The 12904-nt window shown below is 39.6% G+C and overlaps 1 protein-coding gene across 14 annotated transcripts in view; it reads right to left on the bottom strand.

Moving 5' to 3' along the window:
* elna (elastin a) overlaps nt 1–11543 on the bottom strand; it is a 48612-nt gene extending 37069 nt beyond the window's left edge. For all 14 annotated transcript variants that reach the window (XM_071495861.1, XM_071495869.1, XM_071495872.1 and 11 more), the window contains exons 1-3: nt 11238–11543; nt 851–919; nt 505–552 (exon numbers count right to left, since the gene is read on the bottom strand). In XM_071495861.1, coding sequence (XP_071351962.1) covers nt 505–552; nt 851–919; nt 11238–11313 — 193 coding nt within the window. In that variant the 5' untranslated portion in view covers nt 11314–11543. The remainder of the gene's footprint in view (nt 1–504; nt 553–850; nt 920–11237) is intronic.
* Nucleotides 11544–12904: the final 1361 nt, after the last annotated feature.

Raw genomic sequence — 12904 nt, 5'->3', positions numbered from 1 at the left:
AATGGGAGCTGAAGCCGGGCCAAGACGCTGCCTATGGTTGGTGAACCACTGCTGAAGTGGGCTGTGCTGGCATCTGCTATGCATGTGTGAAATGACAAACACCAGATAGAATATCTGTGGCTGTGCATTAAGCCCAAGGGAGGCGACTGAACAAACAATCAGAGGCCTGAGAAAGCAACACTGCTGTCATGACTGAGAGATTATTATATGGAAAAGACTGAATTTTGAAATAATGAGTTCAAACAAACATTTAGTGTATTATATATTCACATTAGTCCACAAAACAGGTATCTACTGATGATGAGGCGGCAAACATTTTTATAATGATTTCTAAATACAATTTACAATTGAATTTACTACATAAAAACAGATGATTTTAGTTTCTTCTTTCCATATCACTGACACATTAGTACATGAACTAGTTCATGATAAACCAGATGTGATTCTTAAAAATGAAATTTATTTATAGGGAAAAATCATAAATCTAATGTCTCTTCTACTCACCTGCAGCTTTGGCTGGTTTATAGCCTGCATGGACTCCTCCAGCAGACCCTTGTAAAACAACAATCATACAGAGAGTATTGAGTTACGTTATGCCTATATGTGGTGATGTAATGGACAACTGGCCAGTTCATCATTACAACACCAGACTTTCACGTTTTGTAAATATCTTCACTGTTAGTTCACATTAAGATATTTCTATACTAGTGTTTTGTTTTAGTGAAACCTCCGGTCTGCAGTGGTATAATTTCACTCTTTTACCTAATGATAAGTAGACTTTGCTTGTTGTGGCTGCACACTGGATTATTTTCGTTTAATCTGTTCAGACATTCATTGGAGGCTCTGTTACCTGGAAAGAATCCAGTTCCTGTTCCAACTCCTCCTGGTCCAATCCCAGCACCAGGTGGTACATACACACCTGGAACACACAATAGACAAAACAAAAGGTCATGACCAACATGTGTGACACTAGCCAAAACTGTTTTTGGGCCATGAATGTTTGTTTTTTTTAACTGCATCACTTGCAACAGCATTTCTAAACAACACCCCATTTATCAGACAAACATTCTCACACATTCATCATGTGACCAAGACAGCATAACTGAAATCTGCCCTTGACACACACATCTGCCTCCGGTCATAGAAGTGATGGGGCGCACAATGAAACATGAACACAGCAGCTCTAGCCAGAGCCAGAGCAAAACCAAAAAAAAACCCAAAAAACTTTATAAGCTTGGTTTGGAGAAACTTCCAATTGTTTTCATTCTGATGAGGTATTGCAGTTGGAAATCTTCTTTTAGAAAGCTGCTGCGGCACTGTGGACACCGTCAACCCCAACCTTTATCCCCTAGCCTCATTTTCTAGCAGACTTCTGGCTGCAAACCAGAGTAACTCCTAAGACGGTCGTTCTGGATCCCAGACATGGTGGCCTCATGTGTGCAAGGAACAACAACAGAAATAAAAGAAGGGGAGGATGAAAAAATGACTCCAGTTGTTCTGGGACGGCTAACAGCTAAATCCAATGGGACTGGTGAGCTAAGGCAAAAATCACAAAGTTATATTTTTTTGAGGGGAAAACCTGGTTTATATCATTAAATGGAGAGATCAGGGCAGCAGGACCATGATGATTATATTTAATGGTTCTTACATGTGTTGGGAGGCCAATTAATTTAAACCACATGTCAAAGGCGTTCATGTGTTTATTAGCGAATTCTGTGTGAACACTGCGCTTTGAGTTCTGTCCACTGAGTGTGGCCATTGGGGGAAGAACATTACAAGGTATTACTGTCCGATCTAGTAGAAAGAAAATTCATGACACATGCCACTGAAAAATGCCAAAAAGTAACAATCTATTGCATTGAAGAAGGCTCTGACCTTTTCACTAACAAGTTGTGACATATTTATTGGGTTTGTGCCACAGTAATATCAATTTTGTTTCTATTTTACAGCCAAGGTTAAGAAAATGAGCAGTCAGTGCCAATCAATGGAGGAAACCAATGAAGTGCAAAATCCAAAAACATATCCTAAGAATCAACTGTTGGATGAGTTTGTGCAGATATTGTGACATATACAGGATACTGGCAATATTTGAGAGTAAAAAAAGTGCGGGAAGACTGACTCGTAAAGAAAATGAGCCATGGAGAATAATGTTTTCTGTCATGCCTTCAAAATCTAAAAATCTACACTGCAGAATCAAAAACTGTTGATAGAACCGTGAGTTGTTTATGTTGAAGTTAGGAAGGGCAACATAGTCATATTTACTTACATACTCCAAAACTGCACTCAAAATCTGATTGGAACTGGGTAAAAACTTTTGTCTGTTTTTGTTTTAGAGAAAAATTATTCTCTTCTTGACCAAAAATGGTCATCTGCAACGCAGGAGAATTTGCCATATCGTGTTTTTTTTCCGGCGCCAGTGTGAATGTGAACAGTTATTGTTCTTCAGGACTCCATGAATGAAAAAATGAACAGATGAGAGGGAGGCTGCCTTTTAACTCATCCTGACTCGGAAGATCGGGGAGCTGGACGATGGTAGAAAAGATCAGATTTCTTGAGGTTTGGCCTTGTCATACTGAAACTCAAAATCCTGCAGGCTCAAACAAAAATGGGGAATAAATAATAATGTCCAGGGTTCTGTACTTGATTATCAAATGGCTAAGTCGATGCAAGTAATGTGTGTGTGTCTGTCTGTCACTGTGCCCATGCCATTGGCTCCATGGCAGAGATCTTAGGTGCAGGAACTACACGACGGGGGTGGAGTGATTGTTTTTAACTCTGCTCCTTCATTTCACAATCAAAAGGAGGATTTCCTGTCTCGGCACTGCAAGCGAGGCAAGAGGGAGTGTGTGTCTGCTCCAGTTTTCCTTTTGCTTAATATCCCATCATGCTACTGTACCACTTTTACAGAGTGCATTAGGTTCACTGTGGTCATGCATCCAAATAAGGCACACACTGACCTCTGCCAAGTGACCTGACCTACACCTCAATAAATTTGAAGATTTCTTCATGATTGTCCTAATTATTGTCATCATCATCATCATGCGCTTACGTTCTTTGTGAACTCAGCCAGGTCATGGGAATGTGCTGGAATGTGGGGGAAGGACAAGATTGACTTGTAGAGCATGAGGGATTAGACGAGGCAGAATTTATTTCTCAGTTGACTCCAGTCAAGAGTTTGCCCTGAGTGTTTGTGATATGATTAATGTTGGTGAATAACAGACAAAGAACGAAAAGAAGATCTGAATATTTATTATCATGTAGTGACTTTTATTAGTGATCTGATCTTGCCGAAACACTGGTTAGAAGCCATTGCTTACAATTATATTATTAAGCTTGGGGCAGACTCAGAGAATTTTACAACTCATGCTGCACAATGTGTAAAAGTGAAGAGAGGGAAGCATTGATAAATTACTGTCTGATACAGGCTGCAGCAAGTAATAAGCCTTCTTGTTATCAGTTAAATACAATGATGTTGTGAACTGAGCTCTTTACTGTTGTGGTTTGAGCCCAGAGTTGCTCTGAGTGCATTAAGAGGGTGATGATGTACATGTACCCACAGGAACTCTGACAGTGATTTGAAGTTTTCATCACTCCAATTTGGACTTGAATATGGTCCAACTGTAAAACTCACTCACAGTGGACGGGGTGTCAGTAAACTCAGAATGCAGCCAGTCATCAGCAAAAAGTCAAGCTGGTGGGATAGGTTGTACGTATCTGGGAATGGCATGCTGACACTTCCTGCAATGTTTCTATGACAATCACAATGTGTATCTAGAACAAGTGTTGGGACTATTGTATAAATTATTTCCATGTCAAAATGTCCATATGGGTCTCACATGGGTTATTGATGGGTTGGAATTTTGGCATGTGGTCTTATAAAGTGGGGTCCATTTGGGAAACCCTCAGATCTCAGATCTCAGAGTACATCTGTCTGCTGCCATGTGGGATAGCCATGGGTTAACATAGGTTAGTGAACATTTCTTTTTAAAATAGACTCTTTTTTTTTTTTACTTTCATTTTTTCCCCAATCCCCCACATGGATGCCTGGGATGGGTCCCCATCTTTTAGAGGGTGTGCAATTGCAAAGTTGAAGAATGTCATGTCTTGATACAGGGACTTTAAAAACTTGGTCAGCAGAAAAATGCATCTCAAAACTTCACTTCATTGGCCAACTTTGCATTAACAGTAAGTAAAGACGTAGAAAGAAAAATCTACTTTTCTCCAGTCTGAAGTGACGTAAAGGATGACTGCTGATGTGCACAACATGTAGGCATTTCTAAAGGTACTACATCTATGGAGCTGGGGGACAAAAATGTTTTGTACCGCATCTTATTGTACTCTATTTAGTGTACCCTATCTAGTGAAAAATCTGTGATGAAATTAACATTTAGTAGTTTTTTTTAAAAACTGGAATTGTTATAATTTACTCTAAGATAAGCCCACTTTGTCAAAGCCTATGTTATCTTATTATATCTTAGGGATATCCAACATTTCTAGAATCCCTTACCAAACCTCAGAAAACATGTATGACCTGTCACGGATCTAGGGTTTTATAAAAAGACTGATAGTAATAGTGACTGCTTAGTAAGAAAATGTTTTCTTACTTACAATGTATACTCTCTCATAGCTCTCTTTTAACAGTTCTGGAAATTAAACACAGTTGCAGCTATGTAGCGAATTTCAGCATCACAAGACATCATCTGTGTGTCACAAGTCATATGCAGAGCTAAGAAAAGTGTTCCACTGAAAAACAGGTGGCCTGAAATTTTAAGTTTGAAAGTTTTTTAAGGGTGAATTTTTTTCTATAGGAGGGAAAATTATCTCACCACTCAACACTTTCACATCATTACTAAATCCCTGTCTAACAAGACAGGACAATCGCAGAGAAATTTCATAATCAGAATTCAATTTTCAGAGGATTCAGATTTGTGTTTATACAAAATGAGTACAATGTGCGAAAAGCTCAAAGGCTTAAATAAAAATCATTTTCATACACAACATATGTGTTTTGGTTTCTTCAGTTCCCTTGTTTTGAATTTTGATAAAATGACGTAGCTCACCAGAAACAGGCTAACAGGTGAAAAGGACTGTTTTCAGCCCTTTGTATGTTTAGTTTCGCATAATGTCATGTTTTGAGTGTCAGCCTGGAAAGTAGGAAGTGACATGTTTATCAACTGTTTAGCTTGGAAAGATAATTTATTTGATATTTTGCCTGAGTGTCAATACAGGCAATACAGCCAACAGAAAAAAAATCTGTGTGATTCATGAATTTATCTACAAATTACAGTCTAAGTGGAAAATTTATACTGGCATAAAATACTTCACTTTATGGGGAGTATGGGTTACTGGGCCCACAAATAATGACTAAATAGCAGAGACGTTAGGAAACTGTAAGTCAGAACTTGTTTTGTTATTGAACCAAACCAAAGCCAGTTACGGGTTTTTCCGTAGTACCTCCCATGTTAATGGCAGTTTTTACAATTGGTCTTTGTGACTTGAAAGAGTTTAGTTTTACCTCATTTACTACAAGCTGGTGAGTAATGTGACATTTCCACGACCCTGTGCTGTGGTTGTTTAATAATTGGTCTTTTACTAAATAATTAAATGCCGAAGAGTTGATGGAACAAGCATGGTAATTAGGCCTGGGAGTACATACACAACACCCACACATGTAACCTCTAAAAGTTCACTACGGCATTCCCCGTCCTTTACAAAAGACTTACAGGACCGTTACCATTCATGATCACAGTGCTGCACTCCACATAGCTTGGGAAGTCCTAAGGAAAACTACTCTGTAATGTGTTTATACCACTTCAGCCACCTGATATTTTAACAGTTCTGCACCACTATTTCCATCACTTTCAATAAAAAAATGTCTGGCAAACTAACAACTGTTTGCTGCATTCAGTTATATCCAAAACCACTGTCCCAGAAAAGAAAGTTTGGTTCTGTCTTTATGGAAAGCTCTCCGAGCAAAAAAGCAGTGAAGCAAACACTGTGGTTCCTGGCACACTTACTTGTCCCGTTATCAGACATGTGACAGCTGGCCTACTATCAGTAACCCACTGCCCTTCCATTGTTTGTTTTCCACAGCATGTTGGAGGGGCGATGAGGAAAGTGTGAGGAGCATCTCCAAAAAAAAGATGAAAAGAAATTAAATCGAAAAATTCTTATTCCTGCACCCACCCCAAATTGACTTCACCTTCTCTTTCTATACTTGTCCTACCTTGTCTCAGTGACACTTGAGTAAATCAGGCCATCACAGTGAGGTACAGTATGCAATTGAAAACAAGCTCACAGCTCACAGGTGACAATATTTTAATGTCCAAGAATGGCCTTCTCACTGGAAACTGACAGGAGATCATTACAACATTAAGACATTCTTTGAAACTAAAAAAGGGTTTTGGAACGGTAGTGCGCTTTCTTGCATAAGTTTTTCAGAGCTGAACATGACTAATGAATAAGCCATGGTTGAAGATAACTATCAACCATGTGAAATCACTAAATGCTAGTGGAACAAACAGTTCATATTATGACTCTATTCCAGAAACTGATTTGTTTGATTATATCATACAGTAGAACTGAACGTTAAAAAGCCCATAAAGGACTATATTCACTATACACTGTGCAGTTTTTGCTGATGCAGATGTGACATGTAAGACCAAACAGAATGTACTGTTATCTTTTTCTCTAAAATATATGTGAAATTAACTGATGCGACTGATAGGCTTCTACAATATTAAGTAGAGGACTTATATTAAGTTTTTGCTTTGAAAAAGTTGTGCTTTGGAATGAACTCCCTGGATTGCGAAAAAGATCAAATGAAGAATCATCAATCATATTTATGAGTAAGATATTGACATTTCCACTTTACTTATATCCTGGCAAGGACAAAAGCAGTTTACATAGTTGAAGGGGAAAGAATAAATCAGTGATGGATGTCAAAGAGGACAAAATCGTCATGATCAATCTGCAGACACTTCATGAAGTGCATGTCGGAACTGGAGCTGTTCTGCAGTAGTTCTGTTTCTAAACTCCACTATTTACAAAAGCGCAGTTTTGTTTTGTTTAGACCAACTGATTAATGCAAAAGGCCTAAAGATGTCATATTAACTCCCACTCCCTTCCACAAAAAAGTGCTCTGAAACTAATACAACACAGCATACGATATTTTCATGCCAGAAGATTTTGATTAAATTGACGTAATGTGTTTAATCAGAATTTCATTTTCTTACCATTTTCTCTCATCAGTTATGGCTTTTTATTAGAAAATATTTTTATACTAACGTTGCGCTCATGCTGTCATGTAAACCTAGAAAAGCTTGGACATCAGTACGCAGTGGTGGGTCAAGATGAAAACATTCCTGACAGGAGCCATTTCAGATTGCTGGCCCAGTGAGACCGCTCCTCGCAGCTCACAGCCTGGTGAGGGCTGCTTACAGAGTGGCTGGAATGAATCATCTGAGTTAATGTGCTTCTTTGTTGAAAACTTGGCACTGGTTGAGAGCAGACCAAACATCTGACTGGGAGATGCTAGGACCGACATTTATCCACAACTACAGAGCATGAGCTGAAACAAAATTAATAACTGATATGTGTTTCTAGCAATGGTGAGGACTCGCTACTATGCAAATATCCTCACAATACTGATGCCGTGTATTGACGTATGTAGAAGAGCTGCATCATAAACATGTTGATATGCAGTGAGTCAGTCATCCATTTGTGAAGGGACTGTCAGACAAGCAGATAGTACAAATGATGTGTATAGTGCTAAGGAGTTACACCCTAGAGCACCCTGGAGACCAGTCCTTTAGAATTACGTGTCTATTAAAACAACTCATCCATCCCAAACCTCTGGTCCCAACAACAATCTTAACAGTAGTTACAGCAAAAATGGTGATAGGAAAACCTGTTGGCCAAAATGTTAGTAATCGTTTCTGGCTAGGAGCTTTGATGTAGTGAGTGACTTCCAAGCCAGGCAGCATGCTTTGATGTAAAACTGCAAACCGTGGATGGAATTGTCCAATCTCCTAACGCTTTCCCAGGACATGTGCCAGAGCAAGACATGAATGCATGGAATAACAGCTCTTTCACAATAGCAAGCCTCAGTCAGTCAGTGCTTGTAACCAAAGGGCTCCTACCCAAATGACTACTAAATGAGGTCACCTCACTGCAAACTACACCAAACCATTCAAGATCAACAAATTAAAATGCCTTTGTGGGTCCAACATTAAAGAAGCTGGAGAAATTGAACAAAAACCTCACTGAAGCAAAACGTCTGTGTATTGCTCAGACAGTACTTAAAATGGTCTATTCCTTTAACTGCAGTGTAGAGTTGTTGAGTGCGGGGATGACTATCTGTCACATTAATCCAGCATGCTGTGGCTGGCACTCAACCTTGCCAGAAGAGGGATTAGAGCCAAAGAGGTGTTCACAGCACACGCTACCAATAAAACCTGAGGCACCACTTCTTTGGGGAATAAAGACAATCAGTTTAAGTATCTACCAGTAATGGTTGTGTAATGCTGCAATTCATCACCAGTGTTTTGTGACAGCCAAAGCACGCCATCTAGTCTGCACTGATTCCGTTTAACTTCACCTACAGCCGGGTGAGTGTCACTGATTAATGTATTAAATTCCTCTGAAGTCTTACTGCTGAACCTAGCCAATGCCAAATGAGGCAAACTGGCTTCCAGCTGTATTAAAGAAAACATCACACAACCTCTTTAGTTCTCTGGAGATGGTGAAGGAACAGAGCAGCTATTTTCCCTCTTCATCTCCCATGAGTCTCTGCCCATCAGAATTGTGCCATTAACTGTGTCTGTCATAAAAACCAAACTAATGACTTTGGCACAAGTCCACCAGTTGGATATTGAACCTGTCTGGAGGATTACAACATACAGTATGTCAAGTTAAAAAACAGAGGAATAGGATACTTGATACACTCTCAAAATTAATGTCATTTCACAACAAATATGTGAGGACCTTGTGAGCTTTTTCACTCTTCCTTTTATTAGAGCATTGAAGAATAAGCCTGATTAAATTCCTAGGTTGAGGAATCTATTCAAAGAATTTTATCAGCCATCTAGGCCTGGGTTTGATTCAGTTAACAAATGTAGCAATACAAAACTGAGGCCACTGAGTCCAAGCTGCATCAACATAAATTTATTTTGATAGGAAAAACATCCAACTCAAGTGTATCCATGTTTGTTTGTGGGATGTAAAATAAATCTGCCTCCTCCAGCAAACATACCTGCACATGGTCACAGGGTAACCTGTCAGCGGATATATTCATGAACAAACACCTTCACAGATGTTTCCTCTCGGACCATAACTCATTTACACTTGTAGATGGAAACCATTCAGACCAACCTTGCACTCCATCATAATTCAAGGGGTGATTTTTCTCAAGTGTTAGAGGTGTTTTCTGCACAGAGGCATTAAATGAATGGTTGGGTGTTAATGAGGTTCATGTTACTCACAGATAATTGACCCTTGGAACAAGCCGAGAGTGTTTTTTTATTTCCAAGTTAGAGCGCACAGACACAGATGGAACTAGTTTGATCGCCACAGAAATGTTTGATATGGATGGATTCAACACTCACTTGAGATCAAAGTTGCGCTCCTAAGCCAGTGTTGATATTTGTTGGCTCCTTTACCTACTATATATTTTTGCCTGAATGCACCTTGAAATCTCAACTGAAATGTGGCTGGCGCAGAGAAGAAAGGATAAATCTGCTATGAGACAGAGAAAAGGCAAGAAGGGCAAGGAAATTTTTAGATGATACGACCTCACAAAGAAAGACTTTGTCAACATGATCAAATTAGACAAGGCCAACAAGCAGCTGGTTTAAAGTGAGGCTTTATATGGACAAAGTATTTCTTTTAGGAATCTAACAATCTAACCATAGTGCATCTGAAAGGACACTTGGACACTGGAAGATTAGGCAGTTAAACAGCTGTGACTTTTAAGCAAATAAATATAACAGAATATGTACTAGACTCCAGCATACCCAGGCCCAGATGCTAAACATGTTTTCCAGTTAGGGGCTAAATAACTCTGAGAATCTCAGCCAAAACACAGACCAAGAACCAAATCAAAGCGATGAAGAAATGGGAGAAAAAGCAAACACACAGGCTGAATGAGAGTGGTGGGAAAAGCATGCTCACAACCTCTCTCTTTCTTTCTGTCTGTCTGAAATAGACAAACTAAAACTTCAAGCTGCACTTGAAACCAACCCCTAAAATCAACATTTTGCTCATCTTAACTTCAAGAGAAGACCCAGTCGAAGCTGTCAAGGTGACACTCACATACACTCCCTGTCCAGCTGGGAGTTCATCAGGGGTGAATTTAAACTGGGGTTTTGTGGAGTGGGAAGAAGGACCAGCTGGAACCTTCACTTCCTGACATGTGACAGGATAGGGTCTGCAGGCATGTAAACATACACTATGTATGCATAGATGTGTGTAGGATACAATTGAACTTTCTGAAATATACTGAAAATACCATGAGAAGCTAGTATACAGAACCAATGAATGGTTGCTTAGTTTAGAATTTATATTGCACACACTATTAATAATGACCAGTAAGCATTATTATAAAGTCATGATGTAGGGTTATCTCTTACTGTTAAACCTAATAACAATATAAAGCAATGGGACACAGATACCTGGTCATGCTGTGGACAGAACTGAACCTCACTTTTAAGAGCAGAGATGGATATGTAAATATGATGCAAAGAACTATATTCTTCCTATTTATTGTAGCATCTTCTTAATCAGTGGTGTGATGGAACACAACTATTCAGGAATTCAGTACCGGTGCAGAAGCTCAGTCACACTAAATAATCTTTCATTTTCATGACTGTAGCATTGAGGTTTTACGTCACCAATTTATTTAAATCACCTCAACAAAAATACATAGCAATGCAACTACAGAGCTGCCCTTTTTAAGTTAGAAGAAACAATTAAACAATCAAAGTTAGCACAAACTTTATTTCATACAAATTTACACTAACTTACACTGCACCAGATAAATATGGTTTAGATATTATGTAAAAGGTTTCAGTAAATAAGTATTATTTCTGACAAGCATCAGCAAACTTTTAAATACTATAAAAAAATCTGTTTTATGTCTCTGAGGGACAAAAAGGCACAGACAAATAATTGCACCTGTTCTAAGTCTGTGATTGGTGCAGCAAAGATCATGTCTCAGTTCACCTATGACATACACTTACCTCCTTGAAGAGAGGGCTGAATCAGTGCTAAGAGGAAGAGTCCACAGAAGAGCAACAGAATGTTTCTGTTAGCCATCTCGCTCCAAAATGCACCACCCCTCTCCAGATCAGCTGGTTTTATTCTCTTCTAGCTAATTACCACTAGCCCGAAGTTGGGGAAAAGGTGAAAAAAGGGAAAAGATACGAGACCTGACGTAATTAAGAGAGGGCAAAGACTCAGGTTCAATGGATCACTCTGCTTTTTTTCCTCCTCTATGTCTGGTGTTGCTGTTTTTATTCTGGTCACTCCTGCCAACAGCACAGACACTGCTGCCAGCAAGGAAAGAGAGTGAGAGAGGGAGAGAGAGACACACACAGTGGGAGAGAGAGAGAGAGAGACAACCCCCCCCCCACTCTCATCCAGAAGGAATTGAACTGTCTGCCAAGCATTTGCATGGATACGGAGCGTACTTATCTGTAAGAGTCAAGAGGGAGACTGAGGAAGAGCAAACCACATACCCAGATAATTACCTCTTCTCTATGGCTCTAATTTCCAGCTGGTTAGTTTTCAACGCAAGCAGTTACATTAGTTTTTACTGTTTCTCTTGAGCAAGTGATCCCTAAAACTTTGAGGTAGAATGAAAAGAACACAGCAACTATCAGCATGTGTGCACAAAATATCAGAACAAACATTACAAAGTTACTGGCTGCATGAATAAGTGGGAAATGCACAGTGCACAGCATCTGGCAGTCCATGTATGGAAGCTAATCACAGTGTGAAGAAATGACTGTCAGCATCGACATAGACTGTATACAAAGATGGACGAAGCCTCTATGACATCAACCATAGGTTTCTGAAGAGCGATCTTGAAGTTCAGAGTAGGGTGCTCCACTGTGGAAGGTGGATATTAGCTAAACAAACCAAACTGTAAACTAGTTTATTTCTGCTCTAAAGTTGGGCATTTTAACGTGGAATCGACTCATTTTTAGAGTCAGCCTTAAGTGGCCATTCAAGGAACTGCATTTTTGGCCCTGGAGGTTGCCACATGGGCATCACACACAGGGATGACAAAAAGAGCAAAGAACTCAAGAAACATCAGCCTGCTGCTCTGTGCAGTCTCTTAGCCATTTGAACAGGATAATTGTGTTTATTAGCCTCGTAGCGGATTTCATAAGTAGAGCAAGGACCGTAGACTATATATAAAGATGGCCGTACCCTCCGTGACACACTTTTGAAGCCGGCTGCTTTGCCGTTACCCTCTTGGCAGTGCCAAACTCCCAGCTAATCCCAAATTGGGTAAAGGGGTGGGGCATGTGTGGAGCCAAGATTTCAGTGCATGCTGGTTTGTGGCAAGCATAACAAGTGTGGTTCTATTTCCTCAAGCACCAGCCCATGTTCGCACATGCATGCATGCACACCGTTAAGTTACGGTTTGTTTTAAATGTTATGTCACCACTGTTCCTACAGTGGCAAGTTTACATACATCAGTAAACTATGATCAAACGTTCAACTGAATTTATGAACATGATTTTGATCATGTTAAGAATATGAAGCAGCAGTCCAGCTCAGGGACATTAGAGGATACCATGATGTAGTAGATTGTTATCAGCGTGCTGTTATGCGGCAGGTAGATGAAAAAAGTAGTTTGTGTGTTGACTGATTTCAATTACTTACTTGTGCCGAGCAA

This window comes from Trachinotus anak, unplaced genomic scaffold, assembly GCF_046630095.1.
Source record: "Trachinotus anak isolate AG129_WGS33_773 ecotype Australia unplaced genomic scaffold, CSIRO_AGI_Tana_v1 ptg000014l, whole genome shotgun sequence".
Lineage (NCBI taxonomy): Eukaryota > Metazoa > Chordata > Actinopteri > Carangiformes > Carangidae > Trachinotus > Trachinotus anak.
This window is presented reverse-complemented; position numbering and strand designations above follow the sequence as displayed.